At 49.6% G+C, this 12,095-nt stretch overlaps 1 protein-coding gene across 3 annotated transcripts in view; it reads right to left on the bottom strand.

Annotated features, from left to right (window-relative positions):
* Window positions 1-12,095, bottom strand: part of ROR2 (receptor tyrosine kinase like orphan receptor 2) — a 212,987-nt gene that overhangs the window by 63,715 nt on the left and 137,177 nt on the right. Inside the window, exon 1 of one of the 3 annotated variants that reach the window (XM_032471034.1) lies at window positions 6,630-6,666. The exons of the other annotated variants lie outside the window; for them this stretch is intronic. Within the exon in view, the coding sequence (XP_032326925.1) occupies window positions 6,630-6,660 (31 nt within the window). The 5' untranslated portion in view covers window positions 6,661-6,666. Of the gene's footprint in view, window positions 1-6,629; window positions 6,667-12,095 lie in introns of those variants that run through there. 3 annotated transcript variants of the gene reach the window in all.

Raw genomic sequence — 12,095 nt, 5'->3', positions numbered from 1 at the left:
ACAAGAGATTCATTTCACTGCAACCACCATCTCCATGAAACTGTTTCATCACCCAAAAAATGCTTCTCATTCTTATCCTCTACCATCACATCCACACCACGCCCACACGCCACACACACACACACACACACACACACACAGAGCTTTCTTTCTCCATCTCTCTAGTTTTATCTTTTGGAGAAAAAGTGAATCACACAGTATATAAACTCCAGGGGATCAGAACACGCCACCCTCAAATACGCCACGCTGGCACAAAAATTATTTTGAGCTGAAGACAACTGAGAAACAGCAGAGACAGAAAGGGCTCCTTGCCCTCCCTCATTGGCCTAAAAGCAGGACATAAATCTCCCTTTGTGGCGGCATCCCCACCTCTCGTGCCGTGATGGGAAGGGCAGCCCTTGCCACCATCAGGAAAGGTGGCACCAAGATGCACCTGCAGTGAGCAAATCTTACTAAATAACCCCCTTACCGACCATTCGTCTCCCATGTATATTCCCTAGTCACTTTCTCAGTCTCCTACCCCTAGAAGCCCAAACTCTTTTCCTTTGTCTAATCATGTCTCCATGATGTATCACCCTTTGTTTATACAGTATATAAGCACCCAAGTCTGACCACTCCTTTGGGTTTTCATTTTTTTCCCATGACGCCATCATGCACATAAAAATATCAACATCCATCAAGTCAGTATGATTTTTCTCCTTTTGTCAGTTTAATTCCCAGGCCCCAGCCACAGAACCTAAGAGGGTAGAAGTTTTTTTTTTTTTCCCTCCCCTACATAACCTTTTGAAACTAGCTCCTTTCACTCAACAGAATGTCTTTGAGAGTTATCTAATTTGATGTCTGTACATATAATTACCTTTCTTTTTTTTTTTTGCAAAACAGTATTCCATAGTGTGGATGGACCACGGTTGGCTTATCCGTCGTTTCACTGAAGGACATCGGTGCTATTTCCAGTTTTGCGCTATTTCCAATAAAGCTGCTAAGAACATCTGTAGACAGGTTTTTGTGTGAATCTTAAGTTTCCATTCTCTGGGTAGCAGCCAGGAACCAACTGTGAGTGTCTCCTCTGAGGTAATCCCTTTGGACCAACCCTCTCACACTTTAACGAGCACACAAACCACCCAGAGAGCTTGTTAAGTGCAGATTCTGACCCCGTGGGGTGCAGCCTAGGATGCTGCATTCCTAGCAGCTCCCAGGCGATGTGGTGCTGTCGGTGTGTGGGCCGCTGTGAGCGGTGAGGTCTTGGCTTCAGGACAGCCGGGCTGTGCCCCGGGGCGCCCTTTCAAGATGAAGTACGTGAGGTTAAGACTGGCAGTTGTCACCAGGTCCTCTGATTGGCCAACAAAGCCCATTGCAAACGCACGTTCCCTTAACGTGGGAGGTTTTCGGTGGAGCGTGCTCTTGGCTTCCGCATCCCGCCCCCCCCAGCCCTGCAGGCATCTGGGTTTGGGTCCCCTGCTGAGCCTCACCTGTGGGCAGAAGAAACTGCTTCCTGAGGCAGTGCTGTTTATAGCCCAGGGATGTAAGTAAAGGCAGTATTTTCTCTGCAGTGAAGCTTCTTCAAAGGCCATGAAAACACAGGCAACTTCAACCCCGGGGCTGGGCAGAGAAAGAGAGGGGGAGGGCAGTGGAGAGGGGAGGGCTCACAGAACGTCCATTAAACAGTGCCAGAAACACCTCCTTGTTTGCCCTTGTGGAATGGACTGAATCCAGCCAGAGCGGGCAACCTGTGCCAGGAGAGCCCCGGTGGAAGGAATGTGAGGTTTTCCTGGTCTCCCGACCACCAGAGAGGCAAGGGAGCCACCACACGCCACTCCAGGAAGAGGCACAGGGAGTTCGAGGGCCATGCAGGGACGCTGACTCACGTGGAGTGGAAGGAACTGACCAGAAAATGGGCAAAAGACACACACAGGCATCTCTCCAAAGAGAACATACAAATGGCCAACAGGCACATGAAAAGATCATTAGAGAAATGCAAGCAAAACTGTGAGATACCACTTAACAGAAAAAGCAAGTCTGGGCAAGGATGTGAGAAACTAGAACCCTTGTGCCCTGTTGGTGGGAATGTAAAATGGTGCAGCTGCAGTGGAAAACAATAGGGCAGTCAAAAAATTGGAAACATAATTGCCATTGATCCAGCAATTCCATCTCTGAGGATCTACCCAAAATAACCGGAAGCAGGGTCTTGAAGAGGTATGTGAACACCGGTGTTCACAGGAGCACTAGTCACCCACAGCCAAGAGGGGGAAGCTGCCCAAGTGTCCATCAGTGGATGCATGGATAAACAAAATGTGGTATATCCATACAAGGGGATATCACTCAGTCTTAAAAAGGAAGCTGTGACACACACTACAACGCGGATAAACCTGAGGACATCATGTTAAGTGAAATAAACCAGTCACAAAAGGACAAATGGTTCATGTGAATTATGCAGAGGAATCAAATCCACAGAAACAGAAAGTAGAAAGGTGATTCCCAGGGGCCAGGGAAGAGCGAAAGGGCGAGTTGCTGTCTAATGGGTACAGAGCGTCAGTTCTGCAAAAGGAAAAATTTTGGAGATTCATGGCACAACAATGTGAATATACTTAACACTACTGAACTGTACACTCAGAAATGGTTACGGTGCTAAATTTTATGTTATGTGGTTTGTGGAATCATACATACACACCCACAAAAAATCCATGCAAGCTAGATGAGAACTCCATAGAAGGAAACGACAGGCTGCAGGCGAGATGCTCACGCAGGATGCTCCATGCAGAGAAGCACCAGATGATCTCGCATGGAATTACATACACGTCCCCTGTGGGACCGCATGCCACATGTACGGGAACATGGACGTACACCTGTTACCGACCCAGGTTCTTGGACACTTTAATCAATAGAAGTTGATAAGAGGCCAGACGAGAAATTCAGGCAAGGCTTTACTGGGATTTGTGCTGCAGCACAAGGGAGTGAAAACAAGTTGCTCAAAACAGGAGAAGGGGGCAAGCTGGTCCCTTAAATTGGGTGAAGATAGAGGCGGACCATGGGTTGGGCTGGAGAGGTGGCTTAGGTGGTCTGCCCACCCCCTTGGTGGTGCTGTGTGCAGGGACCATGCACAGTACCCTGCTTTTGTTCCCAGCACCTCAGGAGTAGCAGATGGGTTTTGGTCTTTTTGTATCTTGCTGCTCATAATTTGCCCCAACTGTACATGCGTGCAGTTGTTTTCAGTCCCTTGCAGTTTCTTTGCATTCTGTTGCTCGAGGAGACCTCTGTCCAAGTGCAAGCACTGCAGCAAAGGGTCCCAAGTCCCAGCCTGTCTCACGTCCACCCAGGACTGTCTGGAGCCGTGCACACAAAGCTAAGTGATTACTTTCCAAGGAGCCTCAGTTGCTTTCAAGAATTATTCTGACTACCGAAGTTTTGCATCACGATTGCCTTTAGTATCTCAGTGAGTCAGGGAGTGGGCTTCAAAATCCACATCACACACTATCTAGGATCATCTGTCCTCTGGGTAAAAAGACCTTGGATTTCGTTTTTAATGGACTGTGACCCCGTGGAGGCTGTCACCATCAGAAACACTCTTGTTTCCACATGTTGATGTCAGGAGAGGTCTTTGTGGCTCAGTGTGTGCATCTGGAAATGGGAACAACACTAACAGCACCCTCCTCTGAAAGTGTAGGGAGCAGAGCGGGATGCACTACAAGCCTCCAACTCAGTGCTCACGGTGGTAGGTGTTTATTTAATTCCATCTTTGCCTTGTCAAAGAATTTCAACCCAAAATGGAACCAAAGGCTATAAAATGGGAAATCTCACACATGTGCCTCCAGGAAAACAAAGCCAAAGGACTGACTGCCCAGCGAGGCCTGACTTAACTTCTGTGTTTATATTTGGATGTGTAATTATTTATATATTGAGATGGTCTATCAGTTTCCTAACTGATAACATTGGCATTTTTTTAAATTAAAGTCTAGTCAATTTACAATGTTGTGTTCATTTCTGGGTTTTGTTTTGTTTTCCGGGGGGTAATTAAGTTTATTATTAATTAATTAATTAATTAATTAATTAATTAATTTTAACGAAGGCGCTGGGGATTGAACCCAGGACCTCGTGCATGCTAGGCACGCGCTCGACCGCTGATACACCCTCCCCACTGGCATTTTCTTCCGTGATAAGGAGTTGGCCAGGGGTCGTCTCACAGCCTCAGCCCTGGGAAGTCTGGCTTCTGGTTTCCAGAGGCACCAACAAGATAGAGACCCAGGTCGGGCTGGTCTTGAAAAGTAAGCTGAACTGAGCTCTGTTTGTTTGCCCGGGCTGGTTCTGTCTGCTCGGGGAACTTCCAAGCTGGTCTCTGTTTGTTTTTTGATTTTAACCGATTCTAACTGGACTCGCCCCTCCTTAGATTCCCCGCCCTAAAACACAACCTTAGCAGACTTGCCGGCAGCTTGCTGTAGTCTTTGTGTCCCAAACTGCAATTCTTCTCATCTTTCCGACAATTCTGAGCTGGCCACAACTAACCTCCTTATTGAGGTCAACCTTCCCTCTGCCCGCTCTCTCCTCTGCCTTCCTGCAGACCCCCGATTTCAACCACTGGGCCGATTTACACATCAGCGTGGCCCAGGGGCTGTTTTAGCAGAGCTCAGGCCTGTCCCTACAGCTGCCCTCACCCGGCCGCCCTGGGAGGGGCCTTTGTTTGGCAGCCTCTTCTTAACCAGAGACCCAGCTAGGGGCCTCCCAGGGCCAAGGGCTCCCCCTAGCAGGAGGTAAGAGGCCCAGAGGGTCAAGGCTCTCTCCTGGCCTGGGCACAGAGGGGAAGGAAAGGCCGCCCACATCTCCTGTCCAGGGCTGATTCCCGGAGACACCCTCAGCGTTCCCAGGCTACCCTGGTCCTGGAATCTAACACCAAGAGCAAATCTTCAGGGACGAAACTAAAGCAATGGTTTGGACCCCAAGAGTGGGTGTCAAATTCCTTTAGCCATCGACTTCTGAGTTGTTGCCCTCTATTTTAATTAACTGGATCACCTGAAAGCTTCATTTGCATTATCCAGCTCTCCCCATGAGTACCCCTCTCCCACCGGGAAAATTCCTTTTGCTTTCTTTTATGATTTAAAGGCTTATACCAAATGCTCTGCAGGGATCAGGTATGTGCCCTTAATCCTCCTTCTCCTTGCAAAACAGCGCTAATTTATCCAAAGTGCTTCACAGTAATACTCGAAGAATGTTCACTTACTCCAACCTATGAGGCGGCTTCTGGTCTTCCAAAGCCACATGCCTGTTCTCCAGTGCCCTCAAAATCCCTCCCTCGGCATGCCTGCCACACACTGTCACACACAGCACACTGGGGCCCCCTGCCACCACAGAGAGGGCCACACGGTGCCAGGAGCGGTCTCTGGACACCCAGGACATATGCTTTTTATCCACCCACCTCCCAGGCACTAAGTTGGAGAGGGGGTGCAAACCAGAGAGGCCCTTCATCCGGCATTAGCCCCCCAGTCTGAGACCCAGGTGCACGAGGAGGGGTCCAAATACAGCCTGAGGCAGCCAGCGGCAGAGCGGGAGCTGCCCTTCTCCCATCTGCCCCTCGTCTTCCATCAAATTCAGCTCTCCTCCCTCCGTCTGCCCCTAAATGACACTCTATTCTCACCTCAAGCCAGAAGCTTAGAGAAGCTGCACCTCCTGGCTGAACAGTCACACCCCCTTGGCGTGAGAACTGCAAATCCAAAATGCAGACACTTCACAAGCCAGGAGGGCAGCAGAGGACGAAATGCCAATGTACTCTGGTGCGGCTTCGGGGAAAAGCAGCACACGTGAGGGCATGTACACACACACACACACACACATACATGTGCGCACACGCGCGTGCGCACACACACCTTCCACCACCACAGGAAGCACCCTGTGGGCTCAGTGAAGAAGGGAAAGGGATGGAATGATGGAAATCCATTCACAGTTTACTGAATCCCAATCCCATTCCAGCATCCAATACCGTCCACCCTGGAAGGATGAAGATACACATTCTCCTCAGCTAACATTCCTCCTGGGATATGGCGAGTGGGAAAGCACAGCACAGAAGCCCTGAGGAGTGTGCATCACCCCGCAGGATGGAGACTGCGGCAGCTGAGAATCCGGCGAGAATCTCTTCAGTAAAGAGTTCAGTTTTAATTCGATGTTACAAAGTACAAGGGATAAATCTGGGAATTCGAGATTTGCAAAAATTAACTACTATCTATAAAAAATAGATAAAAAACAAATTTTTTCTATACAGCACACGGAATTACATTCAGTATCTTAAAATAATCTTTAATGAAAAAGAATATGAAAACGAACATACGTATGTATATGCATGACGGGGACATTGTGCTGCGCACCAGAAGTTGACACATTGTAACTGATTATACTTCAATTAAATAAAAAAAAGCACATCTGCATGTGATACATATTTCAATGGTAGAACCAGCTGCTCTGTGACTAAGCGTCTGGGTGTCGGGGTTGAGAAAGGGCCTGGGGTGATTTATTAACAGAATTAGGGTGAAGACGCAATGGTGGTTTGGAGAGGGGGGACAAATTCCATCCAGACCTACTGGAGGAGGTCAGTGAGATCACTGTACATGATGATCATATGACAGAAGTATGTCTGTTTCCCAACAAACCTGGGCTGACTCGCCAGAGCATCCTCTCCATTTTTTTCTCAAAAGGCGCCAACAGATGGATGCCTGCGTTCCGCCCCTGGCTGGTGCCTGGTCCTCTCCATGCCCCTGCTTGCGCCAGCCAAGCCCTAGGCCACGAAGGGTCAGCTGCTGTCCCAAATCTGTTTGTGCCAGTTGTCATGTTACTGTACTGAGCTGCTTAGTTAATGGTCACCAAATGGGATGACACAGGAGTGCTAACAAGGAGAAAGAAATTGTTAGAAAAACGAAGCTGAATGCGTTAGGAAAAAAAAAAGTTTCTTAAAAAATAATTAGTCATGACAACTGTAAAACGCTGGTGGGGAGAGAGGGTGAAAATCTGTTAGGATTCTGCAATGTTCAAAAATATCTAGAAGCTTTTACTTCACTTGAAAGAGATCAAACCCTGCAGATCACTGAACATGCGCTTTGGATGTGGTTACGGGGGAAGGCTGACGTGGCCCTCCAGTCAGCAAACCTCCCCTCAGTTAAAATATCAGTAAATTAATGCACATTATGAGTTAACGCTAAAGGTGTGAAGTATTGAATTTTTTAAGTTTTCCCGATTTAATCTACTTCTTCAACCGATAGCACTCACTGCATCATAAGCGAGGAATCCTCCTCGAGTCCCATAAGCAACCACCAAGTTTCTCATTTGCTGAAGATTCACCGTGTGCCAGGGAAAGCACTAAGAATTTTACAACATTACCTTCTTTATTCCTTTCAATGGCCCCATGAAGTAGTCATGATTATACCCATGCTTCAGACAGGTAAACCAAGGCAAAGAGGAAGTCAGCAATTTAACCAAATGCACACAAGGTCCTGCAGAGGTTTCACTGCGTCTTTCCCTCGACAGCTGGTATGGAAACCGCTACGCTGAGAGGTGGGGCCTCCGATCCTAGGAGCTGGGTTTATCTGCATGGAAGACTACACCAACTTCTACCTGAAGCTGTTCGGATGATAAGGCCACCAACAGAGAAAGTGTAAAGGAAAAAACACATTAAGCTACAGTAACTTCCAGAATATACAAACAGATCACTGAACTCAATAGCAAAAAACCAAACAACCTAGTCAAAAAATGGGCAGAAGACCTAAATAGACATTTCTGCAAAGACATGCAGATGGCCAATAGGCACATGAAAAGATGCTCAATATCATTAATTATCAGAGAAATGTAAATCAAAACTGCAGTGATGTTACCACCTCACACCAGTCAGAATGGCCCTCATGAAAAAGTCCACAAATGACAAATGCTGGAGAGGGAGTCAAGAAAAGGGAACCCTCTTACACTGCTGGTGGGAATATAGTTTGGTGTAGCCACTATGGAAAATGGTATGGAGATTCCTTAAAAAAAAAACTAAAAATAGACTTACCATATGATCCAGCAATCCCACTCCTGGGGAGAGAGCTCTAATTTAAAAAGATACATGTTCCCCAGTGTTCCCAGCAGCACTATTTACAATAGCCAAGACATGGAAACAACCTAAATGTCCATCGACAGGTGATCCAGATAAAGAAAATGTGGTGTATACATAACGGAATACTACTCAGCCATAAAAAAGAATGAAATAATGCCATTTGCAGCAACATGGAGATTACCATACTAAGTGAACCAAATCAGACAGAGAAAGACAAATATCATATGATACCACTTAAATGTAGAATCTAAAATAAGAAGATATAAATGAACTTATTTACAAAACAGGAAGAGACTCACAGACATAGAAAACAAACTTCTGGTTGCCAAAGGGGAAAGCAGGTGGGAAGGGATAAATTAGGAGTTTGGGATTAGCAGATGCAAACCACTATATATAAAATAGATAAACAATAAGGTCTTACTGTACAGCACAGGGAACTATATTCAGTATCTTGTAATAATCTATAATGGAAAAGAATATGAAAAAGTATATAAATATATATACTTGTATATATGTTATATATACTTTACATATATATAAACTGAGTCACTATGCTGTATACCAGAAACTATACCTGGACTAGCACAACACTGTAAATCAACTGAACTTCAATTTAAAAGAAAAAAAGCTACAGTAACATTTTTAAAGTAATTCTGTTCTTTAAAAAACTGGAGATTTCTGCGCATGCCCAGCACATGAATTCAGACCTCCAAATCTTTCCGAATCTCTTGCTAAGCACCTGGCTCAGGGCCTGGCAGAGCCAGAAACAGCTTACAAAAACCAACAATGGAAACACCTGTTTCCCAGGGAGAGGGACGGAAGAGGACAGAATTTGGGGTAAGACCTGGGCTGTTCCATAGCCAGAATATTTAGAGGGCTAATAATAGAAACCAGACAAAATCCTGCTCTAAAAATCAGGAGACAGGTTAGTCTGAGTGGCTGAGCTGTGCTGCGGCACCATGCTGGGGGTGGGGTGGGTGGGATCCAGGAAGAGTTCTGTCTCAGCTGTTCCCAACACAGGACGTAACACATGTCACACGCAGACGGAGCTTCCTCGGGTCGCCAGGCGCAGGACAGCCCCTTTCCCGACTGCGACCCTCCCCATCACATAGCCAGCACAGGGAAGATCCTGCAGAGCGGATGCAAGAGGATGCTTTGCAAGTGTGTGGAGCACATGCTGACAAATGAGACAGCTTACGTTCTCCTCTCTGAAAAGACATGAAAAGTGGTTTTGCATGTGAACTGCTTCTCAGAACTCCTCAGTGCCTAACTGGTGAGTCAGTCTTCTGAACTCCCATTGTCCCCCGTCCGCCCTCCTGCATGTCACACAGAGAAAGCAGAGCTCAGCAAACAGCCAGGAAGACCACCGGCCCGGGGCGTGGAGCCAATTCACATTCTCACCTCAGCTTCGTCAGCATCACTTAAGAAGTGCTCCCCCACCCACAACCGGGAAGCGCTGGTTCTCAGCCCTGGGGGCACACCACAATCACGGGGGATTTTTATATTCCACGCTCAGACTGCAGCCCAGATGTGCCAAGCTCCCCGGGTGACTCCAACGGCAGCCAAGGAGAGGTGCCTGTAGATCCCCCTGCGACCTTCCAGGCTGTCCCTGGACAGAGGGGGGCGACCCCCTTGGCCCAGCGGATCTGAGACCTCAGTGGGCATCGGAATCCCCCGGGGCCCGCCTGCGGGGTTCCTTCTCGGCGGGCTGGGGCGGAACCAGGGAACCTGCATTTCCAGCAAGTTCCCGGTTTACGCTGAAGTGGCAGGTCCCAGGACCACACCTGAAAACCAGCTGCTCTGAGCATCTGCCCATAGTCGCGTCATCCTGAGCCGCGAAAGAGACAGGGTCTGAGACCCAGATGCTCAATTCATTCACAGAAATTACAACTGCTTTAAAAGAACCTACAGGCGAAGTACCACTTCTTCGATGGAATCTCAGGGCTCCCTCTGGCTTAGAAGCTGCACAAGCCCTCAAAGGGAGAAAGGGTCAGGTGCCCCTGAGAATCTCAAAACCTTCTTGACATCACAGTGGTGTGACTCCTGCCGGGGTCCCCAAATGGCTACAGTGCCCTTCCTCCCTCCCTCCCGCCCTCCCTTCCTTCTTTCCCTCCCTCCTCGGCAGGTGTTTTTATCTGCCAATATTCTCTGAAAAGAAAGACACAATCTGCACAATGCGAATGGCTGTATGAAACTCCTACTTTTGCTCATAAACCGGCACCGAGCTGAGGGTCCTTCTAGGCCGGGACCTGCGGGCTGTCCCCCTGCCCTCTGCCTCGGTGACCTGTCTGCAGCAACTGGGCGCCAGCTCCGCTCTGCCTTCTGCTATTTCTGCTGCTTTGTAAATAACCACACGCGTTTTCAGTCCCCCTTTTGGCAAAAAAGACAGTTTTGCTTCACAGTTCTCTGAATCCCTTTGGATGAGCCACTGTCCACCCCTCCATCCAGCCCCGGAAAGAACAGACAGGGAAGATGGGGAAGGGGGGAAGGGGGGAGGATATACAAGGGAGGAGCCAGGCCTGCCTCAGAGCTGTTTGCGGCTTGTACTAACGGGGTAGGTCCTGGGCCAAAACCAAGTCCTGCTGGCACTCAGCAGCATGATTCACCTTCAGCAACCCACGGGTGTGTGGCAACATCTCCTCCTGGGCTTCTGGAGGCTGGTGGGCAGCGGGGTAGGGGTGGGGGGGGCCAAGGTAAAGGGCGTGGGTCTGAAAGCACTCGTGCCCACAGCCCAGGCCCCACTGGGACATCCTAGGGCCTAATGCACACCTTTAACAGAGTGGGAGGGACCTCATAAGGAATCAGCTTCAACCGACCCGGTCCCGACCCAAAAGCAGTGTCTAAAGGAACGAGAGCCGTAAGTGACAATGAGTGCCTCTCTCAGACACATCCTTTGTGGCTGTTTGGTTAAAATTAAGATGCACTGAGAGGAGAAACATCAGCCAAGCTGTACTGTTAATTCCTGGCAACAGTCAGCGGAGGCAGCAGCGGGGGTTCCCCCTTTGAAACGAACAAATGCAACGGAGCCGAAGGAGGTGACCCCGCCCACCTCTCCGAGGTGACCCCGCCCAGCACGCGAGGAAGCCACGCCCACCACTGCGGGCCGAGCCGGTTCGTTTCCACCGCCCCAGCCGAGGCTGCCCCACGCCAGAACCTGGAGCGGAGCACAGTGATCTCCTGAAGTTCGAGTGTCTTGGCACCAGTCTCTGGGAAAGTCCCACAGCTACTCATCTACTGCACAGGGCCTGGCGGTCTGACAGGTGTGGTTTCGCCTTCCGCTTAAGAAGATGTTTCACCAGGTATAACTTACTTGGGACACACGGTCACACGGGTCTCCAGGAGGAGCTGAACCAGCCAGCCAGGCTCGGAGCCCCTCCCTGCCTCGGCGGACGCCGGCCCCAGGCCCAGGGCCGCTGTGTTCTTCACATCAGCCCCGGGGCTGCCACCCTGGGAGGAGGAAGCTGTGACACGTGACATCCTGCAGCCCACAGACGGCTGCCACGTGGGTGAGTTCAGGGCATTAACACAAGGCGCCCGCCTGCCGGGTTACTCCCGACAAAAGCCTGTGTGCTCCAGAATGGTTGCTGCGGTGCCGGGTGGCCTGGGTCCCAGGGGTGGCCTGGAAAGCAGGAACCACACTCTCTGTGCTCACAGCTCAGGCTTGGGAGGTGACGGAGGGCACGGCGGGGCCAGGATGTCCAGGAAGATGGGAATCGCCTGACCAGTGCCGTTTGCCCTGCGGGTCACACACAGAGGGCAGACCACGTGAAGACAGAGGGAGAAGACGGCCGTCTGCAAGCCAAGCAGAGAGGCCTCTCAGAAGCGACCAGCCCTGCCACACTTTGATCTCTGACCCCAGCCTCCAGGGCTGCAAGAGGATAAACGTCTGTTGTTTAAGTCCCCTGCCCGCAGTGCTTTGGTCCAGCAGTCCTAGCAAAGGAGTACAGCATCTCCTAAAAGGGGGAAGAGTGGCTCAGTGCTAGCAGTTGCAGTGCAGACGGGACCACCGCAGCTGCTGGGGTGGCACGCAGCC

This window comes from Camelus ferus, chromosome 31 (genome assembly GCF_009834535.1).
Source record: "Camelus ferus isolate YT-003-E chromosome 31, BCGSAC_Cfer_1.0, whole genome shotgun sequence".
Classification (NCBI taxonomy): Eukaryota; Metazoa; Chordata; class Mammalia; order Artiodactyla; family Camelidae; genus Camelus; species Camelus ferus.
The sequence above is the reverse complement of the archived record's forward strand: the minus strand, read 5'-3'. Positions and strand labels throughout refer to the sequence as shown.